The 13,036-nt window shown below is 40.9% G+C and overlaps 1 protein-coding gene across 1 annotated transcript; it reads right to left on the bottom strand.

Moving 5' to 3' along the window:
* Nucleotides 1-26: 26 nt before the first annotated feature.
* On the bottom strand, nucleotides 27-12,180 carry LOC110535436. Its single transcript, XM_021620425.2, has 5 exons — nucleotides 11,918-12,180; nucleotides 4,083-4,211; nucleotides 3,913-3,993; nucleotides 2,726-2,845; nucleotides 27-2,549 (listed from the first exon to the last, which is right to left on the bottom strand). Exons 1-5 carry the CDS (start codon nucleotides 12,020-12,022, stop codon nucleotides 2,271-2,273), a joined length of 714 nt encoding a protein of 237 aa, XP_021476100.2. The 5' UTR covers nucleotides 12,023-12,180; the 3' UTR covers nucleotides 27-2,270.
* Nucleotides 12,181-13,036: the final 856 nt, after the last annotated feature.

The following is a 13,036-nucleotide window of genomic DNA, read 5'->3' as shown; positions in this document are numbered from 1 at the left end:
GAATACACCATAAAAGGTATTTGCAGTTGAATATAAAATATATTTGCAGTTGAATATAAAAATATATTTACAGTCCTTGGTAGAGTATAACACATAGCATACAGCACATGGATAACACAATCAGCCTGATATCTGTTTGTTTTCTTTTTGTTTTCCATGTCATACACCATTTGGTGACCAGCCCAAATGGGCTTATTATTAGTTCTATAGTTTCCATAGCGCCCCAGTAGCAACCTAAGCAGAGAGATCCTGTAAATATGAACATATTTCATCATTTGTAAGTGTTTTAAATATATATTTTTTTATCAGCTGTTTTTTTTATAACATTGAGTTTTATTGCATATCCATGGGGGTTTTAACCCACAGATTTGAAGATGGACTGGCAGGTCCGCTCTTTTTGGCTTGGCTAGCTAGTTAGCTGGCACATTGTTTTTGTTTGAATGATGCATCTAGACATTGTACCAGATTCTTTGTTTCACCTGGCTGCTGGTTCCTGATCTTTGGAGTTTGAAAACATCAATTGAAGAGTCACCTCACACTTGAGAGGAATTGGAGTGCTGAGGCAAAGGGCTCATAATGAGGACGACTGATGCCTAGACCTGCTGGGGGTTCACCCAAGTGGGTGCCATACATTGTGAGGGAGAAGTCCAGTAGCTACATGACTTAGGCTGTTTCCCAGAGTAGCCCTCTAGAGTAGCCCCTCTCCATCTTTGGAGGATACATGCACTCAAAGACTTGACCTCTATTAGTTGACCTTTACTTTAGCTAAGCTACTCATGATGTATTGGTTGTTTTGTTTTTTATTTTGAAGCTCTTTATATAAGACCTCATAAATTCGTACATAGGACTATACGACTGGGAAAAATCCCCTGGAATGCCCTTCCAACTCGCAATTACTAGTGGGAAACTCGTCTATGATCCCTGAGCTACCACTTCTCCCACATGCTGAATTCACCTATTAAGGAAATGACCTCTAACGGCATTTTCAACAGTTAAATGCAACAAGAAACAATCTATTCGTATTGTTTTTGAAGACTATCATTTGTTTAAGCATGATAGCTATACTTTCAGTTTCTGGTTTGACGCAGCTTTCTCAACGAGTTCAAAGCATGTGAATGCATCCAACTCAATACGACTTCACAACAAGTAATTACCACCTTCCCACTTGGTTATGAATGCAACATAAGACACTATTCATCAAATACTTGAGCAACAAAACACTAAACAAAATAAAATGTTACAATATAAATGCACAATTAATCATGCTAGCATGTACAACTACCACTTTGTCACATTATAAGGATCAGAGTAATTAATGCACATATTCTCCTTCTTCCCCAGGCTTTGAAAGTGTTATATGGCAACAGCAGAAACAGACTGGCACCCAGGCAAAACCACAATGGCAGTTTAAACTCTATTAATGTAGAGTTATAGTGGCCTAAGGATCACATCAACATCAAAACTTCTTATTTTGCACTGACACATGAAGGGGATAATTTAAGTGCTACACAATAAAATGATTACAGGGGTACAGTTAACACTTGAGTCAATATGATTTCAGAATATAAATAAATAGTACTAAAACCAATGCTACAGTTACAATAAGACAACATAGGATATCATGGTGCCTTATGCTTGGAAAACTACTCTACAAAGATTGAAATCAGGTCAAGATGAGTTTCATTCATCAAATAAGGGCTTGTGCGAAAGGCGTTGGTTGAATTTCACAGGAAGCTTTTGGGGAAGGTTTTTAGTAGCCCAATGTGGATTTCAGTTAAGACACCGACTTGAAAGCAAACATCCTTGGCGTAATAGGCTTTCAAACTGCCATTCTATAATAATAACGCAACGCTGTCACACACCTGAGGCCAGGCTCACTGCCCAATACCACTCACTGCAGCAGAAAGAGGGACATCATGAGCTACAAGTCTCTCTACTCAAAAGTGCACTTCATTTGTACACAAGCATTCAATCATCTTTGTTTGTTTGCTTTAGCATAATTGCACTGTGCCACAGACTTATCATTACGACACTAGTTTCATCATCGCCATAGAACACCTCACACTTTGTTGGGTACCACAGAGATTTTCGCCTTTGTCTATTATAATAGGATTAATATTTAGCAGACACTTTTATTCTAAGTAAGTGTCTGGCAAGACGATACTACTTTACAGGACGTATGGTATCATTGTTTTCTTTACAGTAACTATACACTTTACAGTAAGTTTGTTGGTTCTTGGTGCGGTTAGCTCCGGGCCACGTCTCTCCTCTCATGTCAGGCCTCCATATCTTTCAGCCAGGGACATGTAGCACCCGTTCAAGCTGTCCACAAACACCTTCTGTCCACACCGTCTCCTCCTCCGCTCCATCGCCTCTGTGCTCCTCCTTCCCTCCCATTTATCTGGTCTCTGCTGTTTCCCACTGTCCACCCTCTCCCCTCCTTCCTCCATGGTCCCTCTGTTCTCCTCAGTTTTCTTGTTTTCCTCCTCCCTTTCTCCTCCTGACTTCTTTCTATTCTGATGGTGTGCGCTCTGTCCTTGTGAACTCCTCTGGATGTTGAGAAAAGGGAACATTGACAACTCAATAATAATAATAATATGGTCAATCAATATCTATGGGCAGTAATAATACAGCGATTAGGTATAAAAAGAGTATCTCAACATTTGTAAGAAAGACGTACTGTACATGTAGTGTAGTTGGCTAACTACTAATGAATGGATCTCACCTGTTTTCTAGGACAGTGGCGGCCCAGTGAGCACAGGATGTCTCTCTTGAGCCTCTCTAGCTTATAGAGCCTGATGAGTCTGGTATGGCTACACAGCATGTTGTGGATGAACTGTCTCTCCTACAAAACAATGATCAGAGTCATCTGGAGAATTAGATGGACTACAGTGGACATTCCCATTCAAGTCAACGTTCTGTGTTGGTTGTCTACTCTGGTGATGCAGTTCCTAATCTAAAATAGCAGGACCATTGCCCTGGGGTTGATCTTTGGACAGGTGAGAGATGAGAAAAGGAGCGAGGGATGAAAAGATGGAAGGAAGCAGTGGTGAAAAAATGAAGATACTTTAATAGAAAATGACTCCAGTAAAAGTGAAATTCACCCAGTAAAAGTCTACAAGTATTTGGTTTAAAACATACTTAAATATCAGAAGTAAATTTAATTGCTAAAATATACTTAAGCACCAAAAGTATAAATAATTTCAAAATTCCTTATATTAAGCAAACCAGACGCACCAATTTCTTTGTCATGTGTGCTCCCTCTCCGGCCTCTAGGTCACCAGGCTGCTTGTTATATCTCACACCTGTCACCATCGTTACACGCATCTGCGCATAATGACACTCACCTGGACTCCATAACCTCCTTGATTACCTGCCCTTTATAAGTCACTCCCTTTGACTTCTTCCCCAGTTGTCAATGTTTCTGTTCCTGGGTCTGTTGTTTGTGTTACGTGTTTGTTTAATTTATTTATTGAAGCACTCCCTGAACTTGCTTCCCGACTCTCAGCGTACATCATTACATTCTTGTTTTTTAAATTTATGGATAGCCAGGGGCACATGCCAACATTCAGACATGATTTACAAAGGATGCATGTGTATTTAGTAAGTCCACCAGATCAGAGGCAGTAGGGATGACCAGGAATGTTCTGTTGATTATTGCCTGAATTGGACAATTCTCCTGTCCTGCTAAGCATTCAAAATGTGTCTAGTACTTTTGGGTGTCAAGGAAAATGTATGGAGTAAAAATTATAATATTTTCTTAAAGAATATAGTAAAGTAGAAGTAGTCCAAAATAGAAATAGTAAAGTACAGGTACTCCAGAAAACTACTTAAGTAGTGCTTTAAAGTATTTTTACTTAAGCACTTTACACCACTGGAAAGAAGTTTGTTCATAATATTGTAAATACTCACTTTATCCTTCTCACATTCAGCGATTTCCTTCTCCGTGCAGGTTTTATTAACCACTTTTAACGATTCCGTGATGTTGTTCTCCTATGAGTGAAAGCAGAGAGCTCCATTTTAAAGTCAATTCTGAGATCTCCATGGCAACAGGAAAACCCCTTGTCCGTCATGGTACTTACAAGGTTCTGAAGAAGCGGGTAGATGACAGTCTCGTAGTCCTCAGCGATCTCTCTCATAGTCCTGTTGCTGTCGCAAGACAACACCAGAGGTAGCAGCATGAGAGAAAAGACAGAGATGCCAAGAATATTCTGTGTGTGTGAGAGAGAAAGACAGACAGAGAGAGGGAAAGAGAGAGGTGTAAGTATACAACAGTCTTAGCATTATCCACAGTAGTTACAGACACATGGCTCATGCTAAATATTATTTTGATTTATCTTGATCTACTCATACTTTACCGATCCAGGTGAGTGCCATTGCGAGACATCTCGGACCTCTGGTCTGGCAGTAGTCAACAGCGAAAATACAGACCGATTATACCGTGTTCCGGACCGGATTAAGAAATCATAGGCCTTGGGCTTAGTTTTAAATATATATATATATTATTCTCTCTGGTGTATTTTGAACATTGCGAGTTGGCTCCTGTGGTTAGATAAAAAAAAACAGTAATAAACTATTGGGCCCCTATGGGTTTTAGCCCAGCCACTGACTCACACAATTGGCCAGTTACATTTATTTATTATGCAGTTTAATTTATGATTAATCAGTTACCCAAACAAAGCAGGGCCCCCCAGTTACCCCCATGGGGGAGGAGAGGAGGTAGGGGGCCCACCTGACGATTGTCAGAGTGGCAGCAGGCTGTCTACACTCACTGAGCACAGGCTCCTGAATCCTTCTAAAAAAAACATTTTATATACAGTACCAGTCAAATGTTTGGACACACCTACTCATTCCATGATTTTTGTTTATTTGTACTTTTTTCCACAAATATTCTACAATAGTGAAGACATCAAAACTATGAAATAACACATATGGAATAATACCACATACCACACCTTTTGCCTTGATGACAGCTTTGCACACTCTTGGCATTCTCTCAACCAGCTTCATGAGGAGGTCACCTGGAATGCATTTCAATTAACAGGTGTGCCTTGTTAAAAGTTAATTTATGGAATTTCTTTCCTTCTTAATCCATTTGAGCCAATCAGTTGCGTTGTGACAAGGTAAGGTTGGTATACAGAAGATAGCCCTATTTGGTAAAAGACCAAGTCTATATTATGGCAAGAACAGCTCAAATAAGCAAAGAGAAACGACAGTCCATCATTACTTTAAGACATTTCAAGAACTTTGAAAGTTTCCTCAAGTGCCGTCACAAAAACCATCAAGCGCTATGAAGAAACTGGCTCTCATGAGGTCCGTCACAGGAATGGAAGACCCAGGGTTACCTCTACTGCAGAGGATACGTTCTGTAGATTTACCAGTCTCAGACATTGGCAATTAACTGCACTTCAGCTTACAGCCCAAATAAATGCTTCACAGAGTTCAAGTAACAGATACATCTCAACATCAACTGTTCAGAGGAGACTGCGTGAATCAGGCCTTCATGGCCGAATTGCTGCAAAGAAACCACTACTAAAGGAATCCAATAATAAGAAGAGACTTGCTTTGGCCAAGAAACACAAGAAATCAGTGGAAATCTGTCCTCTGGTCCGAAAATTGGAGATTTTTGGTTCGAACCGGCATGTCTTTGTGAGACGCAGAGTAGGTGAACGGTTGATCTCCGCATGTGTGGTTCCAGCCGTGAAGCATGGAGGAGGAGGTGTGATGTGTGGGGGTGCTTTGCTGGTGACACTGTTGGTGATTTAGGCACACTTAACCAGCATGGCTACCACAGCATTCTGCAGCAATACACCACCCCATCTGGTTTGCACTTAGTGGAACTGTTATTTGTTTTTCAACAATACAACGACCCAAAACACACCTCCAGGCTGTGTAAGGGCTATTTGACCAAGAAAGAGAGTGATGGAGTGCTGCATCAGTTGACCTGTCCTCCACAATCACCCGATCTCAACCCAATTGAGATGGTTTGGGATGAGATGGACCACAGAATGAAGGAAATGCAGCCGGCAAGTGCTCAGCATATGTATAAATAACTTCAAGACTGTTGGAAAAGCACTCCAGGTGACTACATCATGAAGCTGGTGGAGAGAATGCCAAGAGAATGCCAAGTGTGCAAAGCTGTCATCAAGTGGCTACTTTGAAGAATCTTAAATATAATATATATTTTGATTTGTTTAACACTTTTTTGGTTACTACATGATTCCATATGTGTTATTTCATAGTTTTGATGTATTCACTATTATCCTACAATGTAGAAAATGGTCAAATGAAGGGGAAAAAAGTCCAAACTTTTGTATTGTGTATATATATATATATATATATATATATATATATATATAATTTCTTACCCACTTTTCGTATATATATATATATATATATATATATATATATATATATATATATATATATATAATTTTTTTTTTCTTACTCCCCAATTTCGTGATTATAATCTTGTCTCATCGCTGCAACTCCCCAACTGGCTCGGGAGAGGCGAAGGTTGAGTCATGCATCCTCCGAAACATGACCCGCCAAGTGGTGCTTCTTAACACCTGCTCGATTAACCGGGAAGCTAGCTGCACCAATGTGTCGGAGGTTACACGTTCAACTGATGACTGAAGTCAGCCAGGAGGCGCCCGGTCCGCCACAAGGAGTCGCTAGAGCATGATGAGCCAAGTAAAGCCCCCCCCCCTGCAACCCTCCCCTAACCCGGATGACACTGGGCCAATTGTGCGCTGCCTTATGGGACTCCCAGCCACAGCCGGTAATCACACAGCCTGGGATCAAACCCCAGGCTGTAGTGACACTGCAACACTGTACCACTCGAGAGACCTCCTTGAGTAATTTTCTAATGAGACATCTTTACTTTTACTCAAGTATGACAATTGGGTACTTTTTCCACCACTGACAGTGTGCCACTGCATGCACAAACACACCCTCAAAAAGGTAAAATGGTCTTGGACAGAGAAGAGAGCCCACAGACACCCACACAGCTGATTTTAAACAGTGTGCCCCTGTCACACTGATGATCTCAGCAAAAAAAAACTTCAGACCTGCAATAAGATGTTCCAACCTGGGGGAAACTGACACTAGTCACCTAGGGAATGGAGAGGGGAAAGTGGATGGCAAACCATTTTCATGGAAGTTTAAGGTCAAAATCATGTCATTTCATAATGATAAATGAGGATAAAACAGAAATGTTGCAAAAAAAACACAGTTCCAAACTTTTGTTTTCTAACGGGAAGGTGATGGATTCCGAGAGGCAATTATTCCTGAGAAGCTATTGTAACCAAGGACTGGATGGAGAGAACATTCTATTCTGCCCTGGCACACAGCCATGGTCAACACACAGCTAGTGTATTCAAGAGGATCAGACACCGAGAGAGGGGAGGAATAGCAAATAAATAAACTTCATAAGAAAGACTACAGACTCGCTAAAGCTTCATTTTCTGTCTCCTTCACTTGGCTCATTTGGTCCGTAAGAGAGTATTACACTATCAAATTTCAAAGACAAATGTTTATAAAAATGATTCCACCAGCTGTGGGTATTCAGAAATATTTGACTCTTCTGATTACACGAGCCATCGTTCTAATAATTACATTTTTGGTTTGGAACCATGCGAGGCATACAGACAGATGAGAGCCAAACGTGCAAACACACACACACACACACACACACACACACACACACACACACACAAACACACACAGCTGCTTATATTGACTTAATATATTTGCCAGCGTGGCTTCAGAGGCAGTTATGTCCTTCAACTGTGAAATTGCACATTATTAATTGATTCATGCGATTCTGTTCATTAAATCCGATTTTCTTACTCATTCTGATGGCCATTAAACCAATATGGTTTCAAAGACTGCTAAAATGTTTCAGTAGCTTATCAAGTCCTTGCTTGTAAAAATATCACTGAAGTCATTTACATGAAGCAATTGAATTAGGTTTTATATTATAAACATGTGAATATACAGTGAATTCGGAAAGTATTCATACCCCTGGACTTTTTCCACATCTTGTTATGTTACAGCCTTATTCTAAAATGGATTAAATGGAAACATATTCCAATCAATCTACACACAATACTCCATAATGACAAAGTTAAAAAAGTTTTTTTGAAATTTTAGAAGATGTATTAATTCTTTCAAACAGAAAAAACTAATTTACATCAGTATTCAGACCCTTTGCTGAGACTCAAAATTGAGCTCATTCTGTTTCCATTGATCATCCTTGAGATGTTTCTACAACTTGATTGGAGTACACCTGTGGTAAATTCAAATGATTGGACATGATTTGGAAAGACACACCTGTCTATATCAAATCTCACAGCTGACAGTGCATGTCAGAGCAGAATCCAAACCATGAGGTTGAAGGAATTGTCTGTAGAGCTCCGAGACAGGATTGTGTCGAAGAGGGGAAGAGTACCAAAACATTTCTGCAGCATTGAAGGTCCCCGAGAACACAGTGGCCTCCATCATTCTTAAATGGAAGAAGTTTGGAACCACCAAGACTCTTCCTAGAGCTGGCCACCCGGCCAAACTGAGCAATCGGGGGAGAAGGGCCTTGGTCAGGGAGGTGACCCAATGGTCACACTGACAAAGCTCTAGAGTTCCTCTGTGGAGACGGGAGAACCTTCCAGAATGACAACCATCTCTGCAGCACTCCACCAATCAGGCCTTTTACTCCTCAGTAAAAGGCACATGACAGCTTGCTTAGAGTTTGCCAAAAGGCACCTAAAGGCTCTCAGAACATGAGAAAAAAGATTATTTGATCTGATGGAACCAATATTGAACTCTTTGGCTTGAATGCCAAGCGTCACGTCTGGAGGAAACCTGGCACCATCCCTATGATGAAGCATGGTGGTGGTAGCATCATGCTGTGGGGATGTTTTTCAGCTGCAGGGACTGGGAGACTAGTCAGGATCGAGGGAAAGATGAACGGGGCAAAGAAGAGAAATCCTTGATGAAAACCTGCTCCAGAGTGCTCAGAACCCCAGACTGGGGTGACGGTTCACCTTCCAAAAGGACAACAACCCCAAGCACACAGCCAAGACTACGCAGGAGTGGCTTCGGGAAAAGTCTCTGAATGTCCTTGAGTGGCCCAGCCAGAGCCTGGACTTGAACCCGATAAGAACAGAGAGAGACCTGCAGAGAAGAATATCAGAAACTCCCTAAATACAGGTCTGTCAAGCTTGTAGCGACATACCCAAGAAGACTCGAGGCTGTAATCACTGCCAAAGGTGCTTCAAAAAAGTACTGAGTAAAGGGAGTACTGTAAATGTGATATTTCAGTTTATTTCATACATTTGCAAAAATGTCTACAAACCTGTTTTTGCTTTGTCATCATGGGGTATTGTGTGTAGATTGACGAGGGGAAAAAACAATTTTGTCAATTTTAGAATAAAACTAACGTAACAAAATGTGGAAAAAGTAAATGGGTCTGAATATTTTCAGAATACATTGTACGTGTAACACAGGATATGAACCTAGATCTCCTACAGGAGCAACCAACATCCTAGACTGTTAGACCAATAGGTAATTCCCTTTTAGGATGAAGGCAGACACTGGTTTTGAAGTTCGCAGGCGGGGCTACCTCATCACATGATCATGACCGACTCAAGTCCACTCCATTCTGTAGATGTGTGTGTGTGTCACACCATGATGTCATTAAAATTAGATTAAGTTTGAAAGAAATAATCGGTAATTTCCAGAGTCCATTTCAATATCCAATCAGCCTGGTGTCTTGATTTTGAGAAGTGTATTTTGCTTGCCAACATTGCGCTCAGAAGTCCTGTACATATAAATGTCTGCTTTGATTGATGGCTCCAATTTACACCCCCGTAATTTCTAAAATTTAACTCTGACTAAAGCATACAATTCAGTTAGCAGCAGCAACACACACACACACACACACACACACACACACACACACACACACATACACACACACACACACACACACACACACACACACACACACCAAATGACCAAAAGTATGTGGGCACCTGCTCGTCGAACATCTCATTCCAAAATCATGGGCATTAATAAGGAGTTGGTCCCCCCTTTTCTGCTATAACAGCCTCCTCTCTTCTGGGAAGACTTTCCACTAGATGTTGGAACATTGCTGTGAGGACTTGCTTCCATTCAGACACAAGAGCATTAGTGAGGTCAGGCACTGATGTTTGGCGATTAGGCCTGGCTCGCAGTCGGTGTTCCAATTCATCCCAAAGGTGTTCAATGGGGTTGAGGTCAGGGCTCTGTGCAGGCCAGTCAAGTTCTTCCACAGTGATCTCAACAAACCATTTCTGTATGGACCTCGCTTTGAGCACCAGGGCATTATCATGCTGAAAGATGAAAGGACCTTCCCCAAACTTGCCACAAAGTTGAAAGCACAGAATCGTCTACAATGTCATTGTATGCTGTAGCGTTAAGATTACCCTTCACTGAAACTAAGGGGCCTAGCCTGAACCCAGAAACACAGCCCCAGACCATTATTCCTCCTTCACCAAACTTTAGTTGACACTATGCATTTGGGCAGGTAGCATTCTCCTGGCATCTTACTTTATCTTTCTAGCTGGCTAAGTAATACTAGACAGACCCCTTTAACGTTTCTGCAATAGTTAGGAACTTAAATAAGATATGTTTCAATATGAACATCCCACATGGCCTATCTTCCCTATAGGCCAACATTAACATGCTATCAACATACAAACAATACCGTTTAAAAATGTCATACGTCTTAGTTTCGTCGCTGATGCTACATGTCAGAGTTAATAATGTATTATATTTCCGTCCTTTCAGGTGTATATCATTATAATTGTATAGCTAATAGGCTGTGTGTTTGTAGTTCCACTAAGGGGAATGAACCTACAGCAGTTTTTTTGTTGTTGTATAGAAATGCAGTAAATGAGCTTCAACTTTCCTGACCTCACTAAAACTCAAACTCTGGTAATGGCCCTGCACACACTGCATTGGGCCCTCAGTTGCTGAAGGGCCCAACATTTTTATTAGTTAACTCTAGTGCTATATTTGACCCATTTACAGGGATACTTTTCAAAAGCATCCTATCCAGGTGAAATGGAGATGGAAAACCACAATGTGAAGTGACTGACTCCCCTCATCCATGTTACATTAATGATATTTACAGTTCACCTCTTCCCTGATTTTATAGGCATATTTCTTGTGATAGTTCAAACTTTTTTAATACCTTCCTTTCTATTTGAGTTACAGATCTACAGGCGTGCGGTGTTAACCACTTTTAAAGATTCAGTGATTCCTTTACCTCTTTTATGAAAGGGATTTTGCTACAAGTGATTTTAGCTCTGTAGGTTATGCAAGTAGGCTGCGTAGGCTGCGTTCGAGAGAACGATCATAGTTCTATTTATATTTTTGGAACTCTCATTTTTGCAATTCATGAAAAATAAACATACAATTTAAAAATGTAATTGTTGTGTGGAAAAAACAAAGGTGGCTTGAGATCTCAATATTATTTAACTGCGGCAAAAAAAAGTATTTTCTGTTAACACCAGGTTCTGCTAATTGAACTTTTAAGACGGTCCCTTAGCTGCGTGTGCATAATATGGCCCAATCTAAAGTCACTTTTTAAAACGGAACGGACAAAACAAAGGCTGTACCTTACTCTATTATCATCAGATTCGAGGCAAATCACTAACCATCCAAGGACATTGACAAGCAAACTCCGAATATCAAACCAATGTCCAAACTGAAAACAAATTGATGGTGGTAGGTTAACTTTCAGATATTTCCATATCTGAAATATGTGTTTTACTTCGTTGAATTGAAGTCAGTTCCCAGTGAGTTATGGTATTTATAATTCTGTGAGTCAACTGAACTTCGGCTAGACTATACAGTAGCCTATTATGTTACCTACCATTTGTATGTAGGCTACCATTCTTGGTTCATATTCACAAAAAGGTGCCACTCCCACCACTCTGGCTGCGTTGTTGCGTTTTCCATACAGCAGTAAAATGTTCATGCGTTGTAGTGTTTCTTACTGAAATAAATCCCTTTATTTTCTAGCTATAATAAGCCTATAATAACTAGCCGGGCTTGTTTATCTATCAATCTCCCTGCTTGGCCAGCATGACAATATACTTAACTTCCGTCACTGACTCCAATAGCTTTCACTTTCCAGTCCCGTCTATTACAGAAAGCGCTGTAATAGCCTAATGGACTCGCTACCTAGGGTCTATGTCCGAAGTATGTCATTCCTCACAATGTGTGCACTTGTTCACTGATTTGAAAGGAAATGTATGGTATAGGAAATATGGTGGAAACTGCTACTTGCCCACGCCTCCACCATTCCAATGCTTTTAGATTTGTGGAAAGTAGGTTAGTGAACGAGGTTAGGCCTACACTTCAGGGTAAATTAGATATTATTGGGACATACAGTGTGCTCCCGCTGGCACCTCTCCGGTCAAATAAGGGGTGCATTCCTCTGCCCAGGGGTTTCTGACACCTGCCAGATATTACAGCGCCTGAATAGGTATTTTAAGTATCAGCTAACCACATATATAACAATATGTCAGTTGATGCCAGAGTCCATGACCTGGCACACAACCATTGGTTGATGCATGCAACGTCTGAGCAAGAGAGCGCAACCAAGTCCAAGTTACCTGCAGGCCTTGCCCCCAAGAATACCTCACTGCAGAGCGGCAGCAGTGGACAGGGCTAATGCCTCCATCACACCTAGTGTCATTGCGCAAAATGGGACGCAGCATCATCTGGATGTGTGCAACAAAAGTTCAACATTCACCTTTTGCTGCCATTTCTGTAAAGCCTTCTACACATACAGTTTGACGGATACGTTGGATAAAGCCAGCGTCTGGACTACTCAGAACGCACTGCAACGCAATGTAAGGCATACGACGGTTGAACAGCTTCTATTACCAGGCCATCAGACTGTTGAACAGCCACCACTTCACGTCTTAACTACCAGGTGATGAACACTCACTGACATAGATCATTTTAATATTTATACTACTGCATG

The sequence above is a fragment of the Oncorhynchus mykiss genome, chromosome 11, assembly GCF_013265735.2.
Source record: "Oncorhynchus mykiss isolate Arlee chromosome 11, USDA_OmykA_1.1, whole genome shotgun sequence".
Classification (NCBI taxonomy): Eukaryota; Metazoa; Chordata; class Actinopteri; order Salmoniformes; family Salmonidae; genus Oncorhynchus; species Oncorhynchus mykiss.
This window is presented reverse-complemented; position numbering and strand designations above follow the sequence as displayed.

What these genes read in the sequence shown, in the direction of transcription:
- LOC110535436 (XM_021620425.2), bottom strand. Translation starts at nt 12,022, where the DNA reads ATGAACATTTTACTGCTGTATGGAAAACGCAACAACGCAGCCAGAGTG. An exon ending in TGGTAGCCTACATACAAATG is followed by an intron (nt 4,212 to 11,917) that starts GTAGGTAACATA and finishes TCACACACACAG; the next exon opens with AATATTCTTGGCATCTCTGT. An exon ending in ACCCGCTTCTTCAGAACCTT is followed by an intron (nt 3,994 to 4,082) that starts GTAAGTACCATG and finishes TTTCACTCATAG; the next exon opens with GAGAACAACATCACGGAATC.